We start from the raw sequence: 23,292 nt of genomic DNA on the forward strand, positions 1-23,292 counted from the left end.
GAATAAAACTAAGAGTTTGGCTATGAAAGTCAAAGACTCAATATTAATGTAAAATAACTTGATTTCTCCTGGTGAAATCAGGAACCTGTTAATGAGAAGAAAGGGGAAAAAAAAGTATCGCCTCTCTTCAAAGATACTTTTTTCTGAGAATCATCATCCAGCAGCCCATGCTTGCTGGTGACACTGCTGTAATACAGCAGAGATCTTGAAGTTCCCTAGACCCTTCAATCTGAACTCATTGCATGTCCCTGCCTCTACCCATCCCCTAGCCTTTATTCACACCCTTTCATGAAAAAATGGCATGAGTTTTTATGTAATACTGGAATCATTTCTAGTCGCTTTCTTTCCCATTCTGCTTGGAAAAAGGGCTGTTCTACTTGGACGGGTCACGCAATTCTATGCTTCAAAGAGGTTCTAATGGCACTGAGTTCTCATCCTCAAGTCTGAACCTCTCATCCTACTTTTTAGTTTTGTCTGCTTTTCCCCACCTTTGAGCTTTGCCAATGTTTCATCTGCTTGAAAAAAAGTCATCTTTGTATTCAATACTTCTGCTTTGCCAGGACTGGCGCACTCACTGAGGTTCCTAGTCTGTGCTATTTTTAAGAATGAAAGGCGACAACAGCTTTCTTAGCTAGTACGATGCTAGTCGTCTTTTTCCACTTCCTCTGGGAACTCTCTCCTTGGGATTTCAGGTATCTTCTAATCTCTGTCACCATTCCTTCCCCATCTCTGCTTGCTTAACTGGCCTTTGACACATTTCAGTCAAAGTCCAATTCTTTGAGAACTGCCTAAACTCTGCGCCTTTGATTTGCTTTGAAACGCTGAAGTAGCTTGAAAGCTATTCATGTATGTCTGATGGCTTTTTGGTTTATGGGTTTCATTGTTCCATTTCTTTGCCATTTATGAAACAGAAATGTCCCCAGCTTAAAAATACTATCAATATTTCTGTCATGACAACTTTTATGTATGGTTGTGTGACTGTCTCATCTAACCTAGCACAAATGTTTGGCATGCCTGTTGTTAAAGCCACACTGAATTTTAAGATAATTGCAAGACATCTGCTCTGTCTTCACACAGCTCCAGATGCCCATTACTCATAATAAGATCTTTTCTACAGGCTGATGAGACATTCTGGAAGTTCAGCCCAGTCTTAATTTAAGACCTTGTCTCAAATAAAACCTTCCAAGATAAAATCTTCCAGATAAAGCCTTATAAGTCAAAACTGAAAAATGATACAAAAAATTTAAAAAGAATGTAAATATGAACATCGGCTACAAATATTAACCAGATTGTTAACTAAAAGTGCTCACATATTCTGTGAACTGTTCTACAAGGATACGTGAAACCCTTAGGCTTTTGGGAACAACAGCATCTCTGGGCTAAGACCAGCAGATTCACTTGTTCTGTGCACTGGGGTCCTGTACAGAGGCAAAGTCCTGTATCTGGGGAGGAATAACCCCAGGTACCAATACAGGCCAGGGGACACCTGGCTGGAAGACAGCTTTGTAGCAAAGGGGAGCTGGTAGGGCAACAAGTTGAATGTGAACAGCATCCTGGGCTGCATTAGCAAGAGGGGCCAGCAAGCCAAGGCAAGTGTTCCCCTCCTCCTCTGCTCAGCACTTGTGAGAACCCTTCTGGGGTGCTGTGGGCAGCTCTGAGCTCCCCAGCACAAGAAAGACATTGACATGCTGGAGCGCATCCAGCCGAGAGCCACCAGGATGGTTAGAGGGACAGCACACAGGATGGAAGGGGAGAAGATGAGAGAACTGGGCTGGTTCATCCTGAAGAAAAGACAAAGGGATATTGCTGCTGTCTCCAACCACCTACTGGGAGGTTATAGAGACAGTGGAGCCAGACTCTTTTCAAAGGTGCACAATGATAGGATGAGAGGCAATGGATACAAGCTGGAATGTGGGGAACTCTGATTAGAGACAGGACAACCTATTTCACCCTGGGGGAGTGCGACACGGAAACAGGTTGCCCAGAGAGGCTGTGAAATCTTCATCTTTGGAGATACTAAAAAACCAGCTTGTCCCAGATCAACTTGACCTTCCAGCCTCAGTGATACAGTGACTCCGCATCTTAGACATTGCAGAAGCAAGGCCCTGTGGCTGAGCCCTCCTTCGTGGGGTTCAGAAGGCATAATACCTGTTAGTCTGTAGCATACGTATTTCAAGTGACAACCTCATGTGACTGGGGGAGAACTGCCTGTGACACACATTGCTTTTTATGAGCACTGCTTTCAACACAGGAATTCTGTGCCCCATTTTCACAGTAGAAAATTACATTGATTGTTACTTTTTCTGTCTTTTATTCTACTGCAAGTCTCCAGTGTTTCCAAAAGAAATTTAGAAAAGTGTAAAAATATCTTGGTCAGCTAAATTAAACAAATTCATTCAGTGATACAGCCATGCTTAGAAACATGGATCTCAATTGTAACTCTTCAAAACTTTTCATTAAGAGAAATTTTCACTCCTCAATTCTTTACACTAAGTCAAGTTACTTGTGAGATTCTCAATATGGATTCCACCACTTTTTTTATAGAGGAGTCTTTTTGGTTTGTTTTCTTTTGGTTTTTGTCGTGTGTGTCCGTGTCCCCCCCCCCCGGTTTTGTTTGGTTTGGTTTTGTTTAGCAAGGAAGATCAGGATAAAATTTCAGAAAAATCAGATGTCCTTAGGGACTAGAAGTAATAGAAGCGGGATAAATGTGCAGTCTCAACAGACAATCATAACAAACTTAACTGCTGGCACTAATCAATGTCAGAATGATTAGGAGCTACTGATATGCTGATACTGAAAAGTGTAAATGAGATCATATTATGCACATATGAGGTACTGTCGGTAGAGATAGACGACTATCAATCAATGGCCTGATTAAGTAGATTCTGAAGAATTTCCTATATCAGAATGTTAAAAGAGCTTGTTGAATTTAGCTAAAGAAAACCAGAGGGGACCTCACTCAATGTGAAGTAGGAAGATGCTATCAGACATTGAAGAGAACTGCTTAAAAGGCCCCAGTTGCAAAAAAGATGAGTATTATTTTAATCTGGAAATAAAAATGAAGTATCTGGCTATGGAAGAAGTGAGGTTGCAGAACAGCTATCCAGGAGGACCAGGTACAAAACCTGTCTGAATATCAATACTGCATATAAAGGAATTTGTTGGGTTTTTTTAACTCTAGAAAATTGCTTTAAAAACAAATTTAAAAAACAGGGAAGATACTAAGTCAAGCACTCTAAAATTTAGAACATTTCAAAATTAAATCTGCCTGCCTCTGCAAAACTTATACTGCCCTTTCCCACACGTATGATTTCTGCAGAACTCTTGTTAATGCACAGGCAGTGGGATGGCACATGAAGCAGGACATGTAGAAAGAAAAGATACAAGAAGGTAGTAACCAGATATGGCTGTACAGAATGGGATTCTACTCTTTTCTCTGTCAAAGAAATTTGACGTGCTGCTGTTTCTATGGCTCACAGCATTCGCTGTAGTTTTCCCCTTGGAGAACACAAGAAGTTCAAAAAGCCTCTGCTTTTTCCTGATGTAACCCAAATCTCAGTTCCAACTCTTCAACACTTTTCACTAAGTGAAACAAGCAAATGGGGAAATCTAAACAGGCAGGTGGTGGCCATTGTTTTAAATTAAATGAACAATCATTCACACACAAAGGAACTGGCCTTAATAAATTAAGAATGTTGAAATTATGTCCGTTTTTCAATATTTGTTCCATACAGGTTTCTTCTGAATTTGAAAATAGTAATAAAGGGGTTTAGGGTTGGGGTTTTTAGGGTCTGCTTTACTTTCTGATCTTCATATAAGAACCAATATTGTGTTCCAATTGTCTATTTGTGGGAGAGCTCATTAAACAACCTTAAAGAATTCAAGTTAATTTCATTTTAGGTTTGCAGCCTCTCTGTTTTCTGTTTGCAAAGGTATAATTCAAAAGCACACCGTCACTCTCAGCTGCCAGCCAAAACTGAACTCGTGCTATGTCAAGAAATGTTTGCAGGAGCAAACCTTACAGTAACTCTTGTATCATAATGATCCAGATGGAGCAAGATTGATGGGGTCCGGTCCTAGAAACGTTGCCACAGATTGGGAGAATTTGATAACTTTAAAATTTCTAGATAAATTATTAATAAAGAAACAAACAAAGTAATGTTTGCTCTTCAGGTTGCCCCTACAACATTTTGTGCTTTTATTCTGCAGCGCCAAAAGAAGGGACATAAGTTAATTAACAACTGTTTTACTAGAGTCTCACTGACATCACTGATGATGCACATTCAAAGCAAAGAGTGAACGTGTCTGGATTGCTTTTGATGTAGTTCTTTTCTGAAGTGCTGGCAGAATATCTTAAAACCACCAAAATGTACTTTGCTCTTTGTCAACAAACTCACAGCTTTTAAAAAAGTTTAACCTTCAGGTAGATACCATACTTGGCCATTTTGAACGGAGAAAGAGATTTGATGAAAGCTGTGAATATGCAATGTGAGTAGTTTCATGGAAATAGATGTGCATCCTGAACAATAAATGTAAACAAACAGCTGTTACAGTCCCATAAAATGGCCCATCTGAGACTGTGAGTTTCATTTGTACAAAACCTCAGCCTTTGAATCAGGATGTAAGAACTACGTGAAGGTTTTGTGAACCTCTGCCAAATTATCAGCATATGTTCTAAAAAAAAGCATGGCATTTGCCTAAGAAAAGGGAAGTAGTTTTTTGACTTCTCATTTAAAACTATGACATTATTCCTGAAATAATGTTTCACATTCTCCATCTGCCTTTTTTCTACTATTTATTACTGGTATTATTTGCTAATACTGATCTACGATTTACTTGATCCGGGATTTCGAAATATGAGAAAAGACGTAGTCAGGAATCCTGCCCACTCTAAATTTTGCAAAATGCAATTTATATAATTTCTATACAAACACTAATGAGGATTCAAAAAGATCTATTGTTAAACTGTGAACAATCATGAAGCGCTGTTGATCACTCATATTTAGCTTTGGTGCTAAATAAAATGTTGAGATTTATACAGAACCTTAACACTCCCTTTCAGGCTACCGAAGCTCATTGCTGTACCTCCAGCGCCGATGGTAGGCAGTGCTTAGGGAGGCAGTGCGTTGTAGGTGTACAAGGGGCTCTGGCAGACAGTGCTGGCACTCGCTCAGAGAGACTGAGAAGGCTGCCACATCCCAACTCAAATGAGTACAGCCATGATGGTGACAAAATAAAATCAATACGAAGTGGTGGAGTATTATCAACGTTATTCATCCATGCCATCCTCTACTGACTTGATTATGCTTTGCAGAAGGGCTGACGGGATACCATGTCATAAAAATAATGAAAATAATGATAGATGTTAAAAAAACAGAAAAAAATGTGAAAAGCTTCATAGACCTTCTGAATCAATAAATTTCAATACCCTTATAATTTTGCAGTTGAGTTCTTTCATTTGCTGGCATTAAGAACATACAACTTTAAACATCTACAAGTGAAGCATGAACATTTGAGCTGGTTATCCATGGCTTCCTTAGTAATTAATCAGAGAGAAATGGGCATTTCCAAGATGTGAATCCACTTACCTGTTTTCGATGTTTACTTTCAAGTGATGTGAGTAACATTTAGTAGTGCCTACTTCTCTCCAGTTTGAAGGGAGCCCAGCACAACTAGCTCACGTTTCAGTATCTCTAACAGAAACTTCTCCAGTTGTTTAAATGAATCCTAAATTTTCCTGTTCCACTAACCATATTCCACTAAATATCCAGTAAAAGAAATTTATGAGATTCAAGAACCTCAAATGCATTTAAGGAAGCGATATTCAGCCCTAGCAACCCAAAGTAAACCTTCCATATTACTAGGAGTTCTGGAACTGTTCCTTACTGTTTGCTGTTAAATGGAGCTGTGGCTTCATTGTTAAGCACCTTTGGTGGAATTCATATTCTATTCAGTCTTATATCAGCATAAAGATCAAACAAACAAAAAAAAAACATTTAGAATTACTCGGCATGAAAAATATGAAAAGCAGCCACATAAATTTATTCAGTCACAGGAACTTTGACAATACTTTCCTATAAATTCTCACAGCATATAAAAACTTTGTAAGCAAAATATTAAGAAATGCAAGGGCAAACAAGGCAAACAATTAGGCGAGGAAAAAGTCTAAAAAGCTGGGATATGTGGTCTAACTGGCTAAATAACATCCTCAAAATGACACTGGAAATAGCCATACAATACTTGATTGGAATGAATTTCTTTTGGAGAAACAATGTGCCTCATGCCTTTCAAGGCACTTGATTGATTCAAAGATGAGAGGCATCATCAATTCAGTGATGATCAGATGTCACTAGTGAAAGTGAAGAATAGATGACCTTGACAAATACTAATTGATGTGAATTAAAATTCAAAACAGTACAGTGACAAATGGGGCAGGGGTAGTATTCATGTCCCTATGTTCATCACTGAGAATGCACTGGTCATCTGGGCTCTCTATATTGTCAACAAAAAGAGAGAAAAAAGCATATCCAGGAGGTGACTTATCCCAAACATCTTTGAATGTGCCCCTGGAGATGCTTTTTTCTTCCTGCAGTGACTGTAGAGAGTGTTCAGGTGATTTATACCTGATACCCAGCATTTAGACAACTAAAGTCAAGCAAGATGAAGTCTACCCTCGGGACAGAAAAAAGGTCCACCGGAACTTTGGAGTTCATCAGTTTTAATTGACTGAGAAAGAACTGAGCATACTAGTAATTCACAGAATGACTCTTAAGCCACCAGTGCACCTCAGGCATGAAAAGTAAATGGGATCCTGTGATGTGACAGACAAGAAATTTTCCAAAGATATAGAAGTAATAATACCACTATATAAAGATGGGTCAGATCTCATCTGGAATTTGATGTACAAGCATCAGTGACCGAAGAGAAGTATTTAAATAAAAAACCGGAGTATTAGAACTAGCTTTTATCCTAGGCTTTGGTTAGAAATTAAAAACAGGTCCCTAAACCTTACATCAGTGATATTCTGGAATAGCCTTCTACAAAGAAAGACCATAAAAAAACCAGGTGCTTTTAAGATGGGTCTTGATGCTGCCTGTCTGGACTGAGAACACACAGACTCAGTGAGGAGGTAGTACCCGTTCAATCCAAAGGTCCTATGGACATAAGAGACACAAATGGTGCAAATTAATCTGCAAGGACAAAGACTCCCAATGTATTCATGTTTAACTTGCCAAGTACAAATAAGATTGTTGAGGAAGGATAATGTAATTTTAAATGAGATTCCTTTTCAACAAGCTTTGCAAAGAAAAATGCATTTTCCTGAATTTCAGAATAAGCAGGGAAGGAAAAATAAAGCATAAAACATCAGTCAATAAAAAAGAAAAAAAACAACACGATATCTTCAGATGTTGTTTAAAAAAGTTGTCAGTGGGTAACTCAGTTACACAAAACTAAGTTTCTTTTAACAATTTTTTCTCATAATACTACAATTGTTATAGGAGCCCTCAAACCTACACTGACTGTGCTGATGTATTGTTTTACATGCAAAACAAGCCTTTGTGTAGAATCAGTTTTCTTTTTATCATCCAGTAGTTAATTCACTCATTTATGTGGGTCTTTCATATAGCAAGAGGAGAGAAAAAACACTCAAAACTATTCTTTTAAAATCAGTAAGACTGGCAGGACAAATTCAGTCAGGAGGAAGAGCAGCAGCATTGGAAATGACTTTATAAAATGTGAAAAAGAATTTGATTTGCAATCTTACCTTCATGCCACGAGCAGAGCCATGTATGCTGAGCAGGCTGCCTCCACAGAGACGCTTCACTTGTCCAAGGCTCTTCACGACATTCTCTGAGTTTTGGCAGAGGTCCCTCAACCTTTCCACCAGATGCAACTTTCTCCTTCTGGATGGCATGCTGGCAGGAATCTCCACAGAAACATCTCCAAGGCAAAGGTTGGTTTTTTTTTTTTTTTTTCCCAGACACTGTATTTTACCTCAAGTCCAATCACTGTACAAATGAAGCAGCTGAAAGACATGCCTTCGTTTGTTCTGGTGAATACTTATCCTTCCTGACTCCTCAAGGAATGCATTGCTCCCTTGCTCTTGCAGTTCTTCCGGATATTTAAAGAAGATTTTCTTTTTAATATTCTGTTTCAGTGATTTAAAAAGAAAATGCTGCAGTAAACACTTTCCTTTTCAGAAGGCAGGAACTGCTTTTAAAAGCAAAACCCTGTGAAGCATCCTTGATGAGAAACATACATTTCTTTTTAAGACACGGTTTTCAAGTGTAAAAAAGTTAACAATGAAAGGAGGAAGGAATAAAATAGGAAATAGCAAGGTCTGGTGAAAAAAAAAAAGTGTAAACCAAGAAGAATTAAATATAATTATCTACAATGTATGAGAGAAAGTTGAAATCACAGTTATAAAAAGCCAAAATTTAGTATGATAAATAGCTTGTATTTAAGTGTCTAATCCAAGTAGTGTTCTGCACAGGTAACTATGTTTCAGAGACACTACATTTGTTGAAAGTGCACTAAATTGCAAGGTACATCTGGCTGCTTCAGGCAGTGATGGTTCTGCTTTATTAAGGAGAAAGTCAGCTGTACAATTAGCTGTACTACATTTGTGCCTACAATTTCTTTGCTTGTAGAACTGACCTGTAGCAGAAGCCCTAAAATAAGTATTCAATGGGGCTGAAACACGCTGACTTTGGACTAGAACTAGGAGAGGGAGCACAGGCAGTTATCTGCTCTTACTACAGAAAGCAGCTGAAAATAAGCTGGAGATGTAAGCATGGGTTTATGTACTAGGAAAAAGTTTGATGTTGGGACTGTTCTTTCTGAAGGTTGTCAGTTCTTTGGGCCATCCATAAGGATTCAAGAGGCATCAGAAGTTGCAGAGAGGATGATCAGTCTTAGCAAAACTACAGACAATGCTTCAGGCGTCTACGACCTCTGCGTTGCCGACTCAGGGACAGACTATATCCTCAGCTGTGTCTGTGGCCATTTCAAGGGCAATAGAAGAATCAGAGTAAATCTGGATCCTTTGGCATCTCTTTCAGCAAAACCTGTCCCGGCCATCTGGAAAATGGGATTCCTATGAGGTAGTGTAAGATGACATCTTTCCGTGGCCACTGGAAGACTTCCTAACTTATTTTAAAGAACTCAACACTTCTATTGAAACCAAAGTCTGAAGCACTGGCTGAAGCCTTCAGGTTGTCACTATTAGCATCTAAATACACCACTTTCAAATGTATCCTATGTAAAAATGTACAGTTTAGCACATGAAAAAGAATGCTTTCAAGGATAAGCTATTGATGACATTTACTGTCACCCATGCTGTCATTTTAAAGGCATAAGCAACATAGAGGAATCTTGCAATGCATTGCCAAAAAAGGATTTAGAAAACATCTTTTCTCTCTGAAGAGCAACTTGAAAAACACTGTAAAAAAACCATTTTGTAACATCTCAGTGTCTCCTGTTTCAAATCAGGATATAAAAATGTTTTTTATATTTGTTGTTACCAGTTCTCTGCAGATTCTGTATTGGAGGCTACTATCTTCTTTTGGCCCTTTGCTTACAGTAAGAAAAAACAATAACACTGTGTATTATTCCAAGCTTAATTCCATCTTTGTTGATATAGACTGCTGTCCCATTATCCTTTAATGGTAATTCACAGGTGGAATGGAGAATAGAGATTGGCCTTTGAGGAAGAAACACAACTTACTAGTAATTAGTCTTCTTTAGGATGCATGGTCTATAAATAATTCTGCTCTGAGGGTACACCTACACCTTATCACTCCAGACTGCAGAGATTTTCCTTTTGCAGTAACCGTGGAGGATGTATTCACACTGTTGTCATCACCTTTGGCACAAGGGCATAAAAAACATAGTATGCCATAAACGGTTTTAATTCTTTCTCAGCCACAGAGACACCGTCTAAAACCATCTAAAACACTGCTAATAAAGCTCAGGATGTCTTCTTTCTTTTTTTTTCACTCTCAAATTAATATCCACCTTTGTTCACACTGTGTGACCTTATACAATTACCTGCCATAAATTACCTAGCAGAGGTTCTTGATGTTCCTTATGCAAACAGCACTTCTAGATTGACTCTACCAAGTGCTGTGGCAGCTCTTGAGGCAGCTCACAGTGCCTGGGGAAAGAATGGTAGATATATAGCAGTTCAGTAACTCAACAGTCCCACAGAAGCTGTATACTCAGTTGGAAGTATCAATTCCTAAGTTTTATAGCAAACACTGAAACACAAAGCATTCATCTAGATAAGTACTGGATCTGTCAGAGATACACACAGTCTGTATGTTCTGAGAAAGTCTGGACTACAAATATAAAGGGGACTCTTTTGATTTTAAAGATACAAAATAAGGCATGTTTCTTAGAAGCATAAAGGAAGGTTAAGAAAAACATAAATCAAGCTGACGTTAAGACACCACCTTCAGCAAAAATGATGGTTGCATCTTAAAAGATGGTCTGTCTTCAAATAATAAGGTCAAAGGAAGATCCACAGACGTATGAATTTCTTTCATTTTTCTAATGGAGAAGATGGCAACAAAGAAAGCCACCTTTTTTGGAGAAGGAGAATCCATGAAAATGTGGAACACCAAATTCAATTTCCCATAACTCATTTGCCTGGTAGAGGGAAACATCTCAATAATCTTAGAGCTTAAGGCTGAGACAGATGCTAAATTGACTTCAGTAAGGGTAAGGAACTTACAACAAAGGACCAGACTACTTCAGTTTCAGCAGGTAACTCAGAACAGTGTGAACTGATGGGAAGGGGAGGAAGACCAACAAACACATCAAGCTGAAAGCCTAACCTAGCTGATAATGTGAATTCCCTTCCATTACTTATAAGGCTTTCTCTGAAAGAGCGAGCCTTCCTGCACCTGCAGCATGGGAAAAGGCATTTCAGGACCAAGATGAGTCCAACAGCCCACATTTGGCAATAAAAGTTAGAGGAGTAGCAGCAGAAGTCTCCTTGAAAAAGGGAGGAGGCCTTGATATTAAAATTCTGCCCGACCGCTGCCCGACTGAAGTGGTGGAGGGCCTGGTAGATGAACTAGTAATAAATGAGTCTAGTTCTCTGTGACTCTCTGCCAAGGACTAATCAAATTCTGGAAGAGAGAAACAAAACCTATGCACACCCTCTCCAGGTTAACAAATTTAAAAAAGGATAGTTGAGTGGTGAAGCCCTCACTTGAGTGAAGACCTTTAGATATGATGGAAAGCCTTGCGTGCAGCTCAGATGAAGTTGAACTCCACGATACTGATGTGAAGCTTCCAGTCCTTTGGCCAGTCCCTGTTTGATCCTGTTGCCCAAATGGACTGTCAAACCCAGAAGGAACACATCTAATGCTATTTCTTGGAAAGGTGAAGAAAATCTAAGGGTCATTCTCCAGTGGAAATTGCCTTGATGCTGCCACCACAAGAGAAAGCTCTCATACTTCAAGGAACAGCAGTGTTGACTTAGGGACTTTGTGCAGTAAACCCTTGGTCACTTAGACTGAGAGGTCCTGCCTTCATCTTCTCATGATGGAAAGATTAGGGGGAAGTGCCTCCTCGAGCACAAGTCTTAGGACAACTATTTCTGGTTGCACCAGAATGAAGGGCCCCCACTGGTGCTAAGGATGGTGGCAAGCATTACAACTCGGCCAATAGCCTTTGGCAGTTTTGGCCTCATGGATGAGAAGAGGCTTTTTTGGATTATCAGGCTACTATCTAAGCTCCCGATGCCCTCCCATTCCACTTTTAAAAGTATGGCAAAGGGACCACACAAGAGCATGCCTTATTCTGAGGCAGTAAAGGCCTCTCTTATACAGGTAACAAGATATAATTCAAATCTCACAGATCAGACAAGGCAAAAAGGTTATCCTGAAATAAGACACTGATCAAGATTAAATGAACAAAAAATAACTTGATTGGCAGTTGAGAAAAAACGAAATACCTCTAGGTAATGTGTCAAATATAACATGCTGAGAATAAAAGAAGATGGTTGCAAGTGCAGGTACCATAAAAAGCAAATATCCCCCAAATAGGAGCAAGAAGGACCACATAGACCCAGTGTGATGGGACACCCACTTAAAAAAAAATAATTTAGAAGATTTTATTAGCGGAGCATGAGACATAACACATTCCTTTTCACTCCTCCTTAACTCTGCAGGCTGAGAATAAACGATTATTTTTTCAGAACGACAAAACGAACTTTAAACCACAATTAAATAGGGCTTGTTGCATAAAAAATGTGCCATTAATACCACAATCCTATTTTCAGAATAGAAGTGCACTTCAAAATCAATACTGAAAGGTTTACATTTACTGCAGTACAACAGGCTGCTAGGTCAGTTTGCCTTTTTTTTTCATTATGAAACCAGAGATTCGCTCCCAGATCTCGTGAGCCTAAATTTGCTCTCCCCAGAATCCATTGCTTCAAAGTCTCCAAAGGGAGTGTTGTTATTGAATCTCATGAATTTTCACCCATCAGCATCTCCCAAACTCCATCAGCACTGCCAGAAAATTTCATATTTCACCTTGAGAACACCTACAGGAAAATGTAATTACTTTAAAAAAAAAATAAAAATAAAATGTCGAGTGCCTCATGCTCTCTATCGCCTTGGCCAATTCTAGCTCTGATAACACACAAGGGCTGTTCCACAGGTAGCACAGTGGAAGCTTGAAATCACTTTGCTTGCGATCACTTTCTTTTTGTGCAGAACAGCTACTCCTGAACTTGGAATGGCAAATTATAAAGTCTGGTTAATGTTAGTGCCACGCGCTGAGCAATCAGCTACTTATGACATGAACCAAATTTTCACCTTCTACCAGTTTATTGCTCAGTGCAATGAGGATCTGGCTTTTAACACAAGCTGCTACAATGCTACAGTTATAGCCGATCAAGCCAAATTAATCCCTGATAAAATACTGCTAACTTTAAGTGGATTTCAGTGCAGTGATAGGGTCGCTCTTAGATATAAACTATGTAAGTGACAAAGTTACTCAGAAGCCTATTTTTCATTGCTGGTGGGCACTGAGGACATCACAGAGCATTCTGGCTCTTCCAGTGATCATGAATTGATTGAGTTTCAATTAAACAGAAGGAAAAGAAATGGGGGCATGCAGCTCTGTTTCTTAATTTCAAAATGGCAAACTTTGCCAAATTTTACTTCAGAAAATAGCTTGAACTCAGGGACTTAAACATGAAGATGCCTGTCATTTTGTGAAGTTAAAAAATCACTAAACATACCATGTATATATAAAAATTTATAAAAGTACAGTATGTTCCAGATTACAGTATCTTATTTAGAATTTCTTTACTGACTTAGTGCAAAAAGTAGGTATATACTGATAACATTCCCTGATGACATGAAGTTGAGACGTAAAACTAATGCAGGAATCAATTAGGATGCTACACAGGAAGACAAAGACACCTTAATCCTGAAGATTAACAGAAATAGGTTATAATTCAGCAGCAAGTGATGTGCGAGGTCATAGGCTTCAGAATTACTAACAGTTATCTCTGTTATCATCCAGGGCTCTCCTTAGCTGGACAGGACAAGTAGAATTACAGAATCACACAAACATAGAATAGTTTAGGTTGGAAGGGAGCTTTAGAGGTCATCTAGTCCCACCCTCCTGCAATGAGCAGGGGCATCTTCAACTAGATGAGGTTGCTCAGAGCCCCATCCAACCTGACCTGGAATGTTTCCAGGGATGGGGCATTTACCACCTCTTTGGAGAACCTGTGCCAGTGTTTCACCACCCTCATTGTAAAAAATTTCTTCCTTATATCTAGCCTAAATCTTCCCTCTATTAGTTTAAAACCATTACCCCTTGTCCTATTGCAACAGGCTCTGCTAAAAAGTTTGTCCCCATCTTTCTTATGAGCCCTTTTTAAGTACTGAAAGGCCGCAACATGGTGTCCCCGGAGCCCAGAAGAAAGATCAAAATACTGACAAAGAATGATTGTGAGACACCAACCTAACATGCCTGTGTGAATACACGTGATTCTAGGAGACAACAAACAAATTATTTCCAGCAGCTGTGCCATTGTAAAAAGTCCTTGTAAAGCAGCACTTAAAAGCCTGCATATAATTCTGTGTGGAAAGATTACTAGAAAGACATTCACATGGTACTGGATGGGGATATCTGAAATCCTGGGGGAAAGAGAAGCTGCCTTCTAAGAGGACTTGGAGAGCTTGGCTAGATGATCCTATTTATCAATACTTAGACAGGAACATGGTGGTGGCTTATGAAGTCACACCATCAAGTCCAGTGGAGGGTCACCATGCTGGTCAGGGGCTGATGCTCACAATATATGAGGAAAGGCTGAAGGAACACGTTTTACTCTCCTGGAGGACAGAAGGCTCAGGGGAGACTTTATTGCAGCCTACAGCTACCTAATGAAAGGATACCAGAGAAGACAGAACCTGACTCTTCTAAATGGTGCACAGTTATATGATGAAAGGCAATGGATATTGTTGGAACTTGGAAAAGTCTGATTAGCCATAAAGAATTTTTATTTTTTTATCCATAAACATTGTCAAATATTAGAACAGGTGCCCAGAAATGTTGTGGGACCTCCATCCTTGCAGGGCATCTAATACTCAACTTGAAATGACCCTGGGCAACCTGACCTGATTAGACCTGCTTTGAACTGGGGTCAGACTAGATGAACTCCAGAGGTCCCTTACAACTCAAATTACTCTACGATTCTATGAAAATACCTTAAAAAGGAGAGGAAAAAACCCCACTAATTAAACCTAAAAAATATTGCCACCAAAAAGATTGTAGGTAACTTTAGGGAGCAAAATGAGCAGGTTTACAATCAGAAAAGTTCTTAAACAGTAAGGACAACAAAAATCTACTCACCTTTAAAATAAAATTAGATGGATTTATGAAATGGAGTGGAATGAAAAGGACTAGACTTGCAACCCTGAAAGTGCCACATCCCTATGATCTATGAGGATGCTTAGTTGTGATCATCCTAAATCTATTTTTGAAACTTAGTATTTCCACATCACTGATGACATTTTTACATAAACTCACAAAGCAGTGAAGGAGTATGTACCAATACAACCATTCAGCATGCCTTTTCCCCAGTATGACATACCCAAAAACCACAGAAAGAATTTCACTGGTCCTTGCAGCAAAAGAGCAGCGCACACAGCCCCACTCCCAGGGCTGCCAGAATGAGAGCACTGAGTGGGAGTACCACACGGGACAGGCTGTTGTCACCCACCACCAACGTAACTCAGCCTGCGGCCCACCTCTGAGCTGCCCTTGAGAGTGGGTCCGCGTGCTATTGGTCTCGGAAACCACATTTTTGTCCTGCAGACAACAGATTAAGCTTCTGATACTGTGTTTCTGTAGATGTTTCTCTGCAGTCAGAGGAAAAAGCATGTCTGGGTTTCATAGTGATCACTCAATGCAAGAAAATATCTCCTTGGCAAAAACTTAGGTTTGTTGGTTTGGTCCTTCTAGTTCAGCACAGAAAGCTTCACACGTGCTTCAACTGAATGGGTAGGTTTTCAAAAGAGAGCAGTTATACTTTTTGCACGTGACGCTATGAGAAACAGATGAAAATTACCTACATCAGTTTGGAAAATGGTATTCTGAACTTTCCACAAGGGCTGCTGCTCCTTGGTGACTGAAAAGTTTACCAGATGCTCTTGTGAAAGCCTATTGGCCAGGTGAAACTGAGAGCTTTTGCTTTGGCCGTCTCTCAAACACGAGACTAACAAAATGTTTTCCAGAAAGGTTCAGATGGGAGAGATTATTCACAAATTGCCTGTGTCGTTACTCAGAGAAGAACTGTCTCTAGCTGGAAATATTTCAGAGATATTTTTTGTATTCTGAAAACTTCATTTTATTTCTAACTTATTTACAGTTAAACATTCAGAATCATAAAATATGAAGTATAAAATATTTAACAAAATAGATGCAGTTCATGTTGTTCAGATGCACCATAGATATATGATGAAACAGTAAACAGCATAGGGATTTCCTGACAGTCCTCTCTCTCATTTACCAGGGAAAGGAGCATGTAGACCTGCCTTATACATTCCGGTCTGACCAGCATGACATCAACCTTTCATTTCAGAGAGAACACCACCACCACTCTGGTTTCTGTGTCCTCAGTCTCCCACTGTTACCTTCACTATCCCAAATGCCAACACTAATGTTCAATGCATCAGATACCCTCAGAAGTTGGTATTTTCAATATTATTATTTTTTTTTAATACAGAATTTCCTAGAAAAGAAGAATCGGGTAATTCAGGCCATATGAACAAAAGAGTCATTTATTATATATATATTCTCTAGTAAGTTATAATAGTCTCTTGGATTTTAAATGTCTTTTTGCTATTTTCAATGCTTAAAAATTATAATTTTAAAACATTAAATATTGTGTTATATACATTATGATTTAATTTCTCATTTCTAAACATAGAGCATTCTCCAAGTGAAAACTTGGATGAAACAGAAAACAACTTCATTGACATAACAGGCTTTAAAAGTTCACTTCATACAACCAGAGATTTGACTATATGAAAAATAGCCAAACATCAATTTGCTCCTATAAGGGATTTTTTTTCTGTTCGTTTTTGTGATCTTGGGGAGAAAGGTTTTTTGGCTTTTGTTTTTGTATAAACGGAAGGACAGATCTGGTCATTACATTTGTCAATGTTCAGTATTTTAACTTTTTTTTTTTAAATCTCATACCTATTTTATATAAAATAACAAAATATACAGAGAAAGCTGAGTTTGTTACATTAGTTCATACACATACAGTAAATAAAAGTTTTTTATGTATGGCTTTGCAAAGGTAGATTATGAAGTGACTTTTGTATTTTATTTGTTTAAAAGCATTTTAAGAGAACGTGTTAGTGTGCTTACAATAGCGGCCATGGTAGTCGAATGTCGAGCCAAGAGTTTAATGCTAGGATCACTGGAGGTCTTGCCTGATACTGCTTCTGCAGCCTTCAGAAGACAAATGTAGTTTATTACAACCTCGTCTATCTTAGCTATAATTTCCTGCTGCTGTGTTTCAGAGTTCATGACTTTAACTAAACGCATGCAGGCTTCTGTTAAGCAACAGAGTACTTGAAAGCTGGAAGTCATAGCTAAAAGCATTTCCTCAGGGCTTTTATCAGCCATGGCCATTTTCCTGCAGGCACTTCCCAACTGTCTCGATTCCATAGATAACAGTTGTTTGTACTTAGAAAGTTTAAGGTCATATGTTTCTGGATGTAAATCTTCTCTCTTGCCCATACTTGCTCGGACCAGTGAGAGTAGCTCATTGGCATCCTTTTGTGCTGCAATAAATCCATCAGGCATTGCATACGTCTTCTCTTTCATCACATTTATTCGTGTGATTCGTGCATCGAAGGCCACATCATTGAGATTCACATCAATCTGGCCACCTTGAATGTCAGCACTGCTCTTCTCATGCGCGTTGACTGCCTCATCTTGTGGGGGCTCAGCAGCTTTCGGGGACTCCAAGACTTTCTGCTCATTTTCACTGGAGAACGACTGACTGACTGGTTCTGCAAGCTCACATGGGACCTGCGGTTCGAAGAGACATGAGAGCTGATGGCTGTCTCCATCATCTTCATCATCATTGTCATCGTTTCCTCTGCTTAGGAAACAATAGCTAAAGGGGCCACGACACCTCCAGGTGCTGGTGTCCAGCTTCCGCAAGGGCAACGTTCGACACTGCTTGGAGTCCTTCTGACTGGAGCCTGTGCCCAAACACCTCTTACTGTCCTTCCTACTATCAGTGCTGACGTACACACAACTCTGGGAAAAACTTTTTGACAGCTTTTTGCCCAGGGGTAGTTCCACCCTTCTCTCCGATTTGGGTTCATCCCTTCGGGTGATGTCCAGGCATTTCAAGCTGGCTGCAGCTGCCTTCTTTTCAAACAGCATCTCAATGCCTGCAGATCCTCCAATGATGCTGCTGCTGCGTCTCAGCACTTTCCTGTTGTGCGGCACCCTGAGGCTTCCTCCCATCATGTCATATGGCCGTAAACTAACTGTTGCCCCACAAGCCTGATTTACTTTGGGAATGTCACAAGAGTCTTGATTTTGACTTGGCACCTTTGATTCTGATAGCATGGATGATAGCATGATGGAGTCAGCTAGAGGCTGTCTAGGAAAAGCTGTAGGCATGCCTCCTTGTCTTCCCTTTTCAGGCTCTGTGAAAGCTACACTAGGGGTAGTAGAAAAGCAGACAGAATAATTAAGCATCACCCTGATAATATTCCGAGACTGAACTTTTAAATATCTTTAACAGGCAGGACAAATGGATTCCTGGAATTTCCCAGTGGTCTCCATTCCTCAAATTTTTTCACAAAAAAGTCATTGCTAGTTTCTCATGCCTCTTAAGATGCCTCTTAAAATCTATCATCAAATTATAACTTAGGAATAGTTAATTGTTCATGCCACTACAGCGGACTCATTTAAAAAAAGGAATAGAAAATCACCTATAAAACATCCGAAATCTCCCCAAATATATGGATTGCATGTTTTTGATTAAATAATGAGATTAATATTTTCATGTTAAAATATCTTATTTAACTTTACCTGAGAGGGTATGGAAAGATGCATTCATGGTAATTTTGGTTTGGTTATGTGGGGTTTTTTTGCAGAGAAACAACATTTCTCATTCTAGCTCCTAGTCTGTTCTACTTTTGGATTTTCAAGCATTCATATACTGCTGCTACATGTGGGTTGCAACCCAGGAAGAGGGAAATATTTAAAACCCAACTGAAAGAATTTCCAATGCTATCTCTGAAAAACTGCATTTTTTTATAACAGTAAGTTCATAAAATCTCTTGAAATTGGAACCTAAAAATGCAGTAATGGTTCTGTATGTAAATTATTCTTTAAGGAAACACCTACTGTCAGATGGTGAAGTAAATACATGCTTAATAAGATAGTGACATTTTCTCACCCTTAAATTTAGAGCTTTTTATTCATACTGGGATGGTTTTGACAATCTGCTAAAATAGCACATAAGATACACAATAAATGAATCACAGTTTTTTCTCTCCTACATTAATATACCTTGTGAAGTCATCTTATAATCTAACAAGCATCCTGGAACTCAAGTGACTATGGATTTTGGAGAGGCTTCCAAAGAGGGGAAGAGAGGCCTCTCCATCAGTGCCCACCCCCAAATATTTTCAACTGTAATGAGAGGTTTTTTAAAAAATTGATCTTTGTAAGCAGCTCATAAGAACATCTCAACACACACAACTAAAATGAACAGATACATTGAAGGTCTAATTCCACTGCCTGCTACAGCTTGATGATGTAATTTCAGGTAAAGATAATGTATATATCACACCTAGTCCTCAACTTTTACATGTAGCTTTAAACACAAACATAAGAAACGCTTTAGTACTGCTGTACCTGTAGTTTCTTTTATCTTGGGGATCCGATGACATCCTTCTCTCAAAGTGCCGAACAGTGGCTCAGCATTAATTGCTGAATGCACGACAGGCACCGTCATTCTGTGACACACAGCTTCAGGCTGCTGGTGCAGGTCCTTGTATGTCGTTCCATGGTTTGGAAGAATGGCAGCTCTTTCATCTGCTGGAATATAGGCAATGCCCTTCATTGATGGGTCGGAGATAATGTGCTTAACATCAGAGGTACAAAGAGGAGATTCAACGGGGGTAGCACATGTGCTACTGCCTGTGCTGCATCCTGCATCCACTGAAGAGCACTGAGAGCTTTGCAGTGAGAAATGGCCTTCACTTTGCAGAGATGACATGCGCTTAGCCAAGTGATATTCACAAAGTCTAGCCACGCTCTGCTCAGCTTCTGGAAGCTTTGAAGGATGGTCATCTGCAGATAAATCGGTATCTTCTGCGTCATTTAGGTCTTTGGCTGAAGACACGGGAGTCATATCTGACAGAAAATTTTCACCTTGGCTAAGCCCTGAGGTATCATCCTGATCCACCTCAGGATCCACTTCATCCTTACAGTCAGTTTCTGTTTTACCAAGGACAGGACCTCTTGGAAAAGTCTTCCCGTTCACCGTTTCTGGGCTTGGCTTATCTGCTGCCCCATCATCGGCAGCATACCATCTTTGGCGAAAGGCAGTTCTCTCTACATTAAAAGTGCTTAGGCGTTGACTGTCTCTTGCTGAAAGAGTTCCAAATTTAGCTTTTAGATCTTCATCAGTCTCTGCTTTTTTAGTTCCCTGTTGCTTTTTCACAGTAGCATTGCCATCAGAGGGTACTTTTACTTCGCTGTCTGTCATCTTATTTTTCCTTTTACTAGTGCAAGAATATACCAAGGATCCCATGTGCAATTTGCTAAAATAATCAGTGACAGATTTTGTTTCCATGGTCTCTGGCTCCATTTCCATGTTATCCGAATGAAGAATCTGCTTTGAAGGCACAACTTTTGACTGTAGCTCTGCAGCCTGACGACCAGCCAAAGGCTGTGAGGGCTTCATGCCTGGCCCTCCAGCCTGATTCTTAGCAATTGGAAATTCAGTCTGCTCTTCCACAAGGGGTTGGTAGCCTTCACTTGTGGTCAAAAACATACGTGCTGTGTTTTCTGATTGTTTCTGTGCCGCGGCTAGCTCAGAGCTTTCAGTCATTTCAGAGGAATTTGTTTCATTGCCAGAATCTGAAGATGACTCAGGGCTATATGCTCGCAGGATAGCTACACCTGCAAGCCACAAAAAATAAGAGTCAATTAAATGACAGCAGCTGAAGCACCTGCACAAGTGACAAGCAAAGGGGGTGTGTTAGAGACAAAAATATGCTTTGTAAGAATACTCTGACTTTATTGCACAGTTCCCGGGACAGGTAGCTTAGTAACATAACAGTAGTTCCATTAAATAATATGGAATATGATGTATGCAAAATGATGGCAAAAAAAAAAAAAAAAGGAAAACCAAAAAAGAAAAACCAACCCTCATGAAATGGAGTATTTCCAAAGCTAAATGGATGAGATGGAATGATTTTCAATGAATAAATGTAACTATGGTGAAAGAACCTGAATTGTCATTCGTCTGCTGTTCCTCTGAAGCAGCCAACGCTTCTAGTGCTTGAAGTGTAGAGACTACAGCATCATCTAGCCCCTTCTCACACTTCCCCTCTGTATTAGTAGGGACAGCATCGATAAGCGACACTGGAATGTCATCATTGCCTAGATTACTGGCTTGCTCCTTGTTGTCTCTAGGCTGCGTTGCTTGATTCTGAGAGTCTTCCTCATCTGAACTGTCCCTGAAGCCAGGTGGAGGAGCAGCAATGGCCATGTTTAAGGTATGCAATAGGAAATCATCTTCATTATCATCACCTTCTGGAGGTGGAAGTGAAGTCAAATCAATAATGTCATCACTAGAACCAGAAAGGCTGAGAAGAGCAGGCCTATTGATTTCTCCTACCATAATGTCTTCTTCACAGCTTACTTCATCTTCATCTTCGGCATCATCTGTGTTTTCTGCGTAACAAATATCATGCAGCAAAGGCTCTTCTATCCCTTCTGCAGCTCCAAATATTTTACCATCACTTATAGTTGCGTAAACAGAATTTGTAGCAAACTGAATACTTTCAGCATCTGGTGACAACTCCAGGCCTTTAATGTCATTTGCATTACTAATATAAATGGCTCTTTGTTTTTCTAGTACTTCTGGACTTTCATCCAAAAGCCTTTCATAGCCAAGAGTCTGAGGACTGATACCATCCAAGTTGTGATCTCCAAATATAAAGGAAACTTTTGCTCCCCTGGGGGAATCCTGTGCTTTCTTGCTAGATTCCAAACCTGAGAGTGACAGCAGTGAAGGCTGATTAAAATTTCTGCTTTCTTCTGCTTCAGTGGGGTCACCTTGTTTGGCCAGGTGCTGATCAAATCCACCTGAATTGTAAGTATTTTCTATGTACAGATGTCTGTGTTCTTTTTGACATAACAGACTTTCAGAAACATCTACAGTCTTCTGTTTTGGATCAGCAAAGGACATTTGAGTCTCTTGATCTCCTTCTGCGAGGAAAGTGGTTGTTTTTGGTATACAATTCCACTCAGAAGCAAGGAGATTATGCTTCCCTCTAATTTCAGTTCCTATAGCATGGTGAAATAAAATCAACATTGTGAAATCAAAGAGCAAGTACTGTAATTTTTAAACAATAACTTGTAAATGCTGAGAAATAAACACTCTGAATAGGACAGCTGGGCTATCAAACACTTCAGAAAAGCACTTTAAAACTCACCTCTGCTCTAAATTAAATACCTGTTGATTTAATGACCTAAATTGTAACAGGTACTTTTGTACTTTAGTACAAAACTAAAGCTCAGCTAGGTACAAATGCTAGTCCAGAAATAGTAACACAAAACTAAATCCCCAGCTGGTTTCTCCAACACCATATGTATTCTTACAAAAGATATATGCATATAAAATAATAACACTCACAGGGAGCATGCATCTGTTTCACTACAGTATGAAAGACATTTTTCACCTGCTTAATTTTACCATTATGACACTATCATAGGCTGAATATTAGAACATTATAAAGCTGAACTGATATACTGTGGTGCTAGGTCTGAGCCAGCAATTGGATCTCATTTGGCATAGCCTCTTATTTATCTTCAGATGCACCGGCTTAAGCTGGCTTCCGCTTTATACATTGGCCCATCATTAACATACTGTGCAATTAATACCTGTTTCTCGGCTCCCTGTATTTTGCTTGTTGGCCATGTTAAATATTGAGCGCCTCGAGTCAACCAGCAGTCTATAGTATCCAGCTGTTAGGCAAGCAAGATTCATTGCATCTGATGACTCCATCAGTAGAGTAATAGGCTAAGAAGAATACAATCAAGTCTTGGTTAAGGCTGTTCCTCCTCAATCTGTTTACCTGCTGACAATACTACTACATGGAAGCAAAAGGAATTACAATCACAAACACTACATTGAAAAATACACACGAGAAATTACTTTCCTCACCAACAATATCAGACTATCAATAATTTAGAAAAGACCAGAGTTGGAGGAAGGTGGAAGTCCAAGTGGACATTTTAACAGCTGATTTCGCTCTCTTTCTGAATGAAGCGAACCATTTTAAGACACTTGCTCCATCCTTTTTCTTGCATACATATATTATTCTTGCCAAAGCACTGTTTACTGTTACTCTGAAACTGCCAAGGGCTAAGAACCTGGTATGTTAGGCACTGGAGTCTTGCAGTAGTCTGGGAATCTGCAGCTTCCCAGAAAATGAGATGCCCTAAGCTCATGTAAAGAAGCAAAACACGGGAAGCAAACAA

The 23,292-nt window shown here is 39.5% G+C and overlaps 1 protein-coding gene across 1 annotated transcript in view; it reads right to left on the bottom strand.

The window, feature by feature from the left end:
* Positions 1 to 16,866: 16,866 nt before the first annotated feature.
* FRMPD4 (FERM and PDZ domain containing 4) overlaps positions 16,867 to 23,292 on the bottom strand; it is a 121,700-nt gene continuing 115,274 nt past the window's right edge. The window contains exons 14-18 of the mRNA XM_009885949.1: positions 22,693 to 22,831; positions 21,034 to 22,095; positions 19,432 to 20,703; positions 17,538 to 18,221; positions 16,867 to 17,501 (exon numbers count right to left, since the gene is read on the bottom strand). Of these exons, the coding sequence (XP_009884251.1) occupies positions 16,867 to 17,501; positions 17,538 to 18,221; positions 19,432 to 20,703; positions 21,034 to 22,095; positions 22,693 to 22,831 (3,792 nt within the window). The remainder of the gene's footprint in view (positions 17,502 to 17,537; positions 18,222 to 19,431; positions 20,704 to 21,033; positions 22,096 to 22,692; positions 22,832 to 23,292) is intronic.

The sequence above is a fragment of the Charadrius vociferus genome, unplaced genomic scaffold (genome assembly GCF_000708025.1).
Source record: "Charadrius vociferus isolate BGI_N301 unplaced genomic scaffold, ASM70802v2 scaffold105, whole genome shotgun sequence".
In the NCBI taxonomy this organism is placed as follows: domain Eukaryota; kingdom Metazoa; phylum Chordata; class Aves; order Charadriiformes; family Charadriidae; genus Charadrius; species Charadrius vociferus.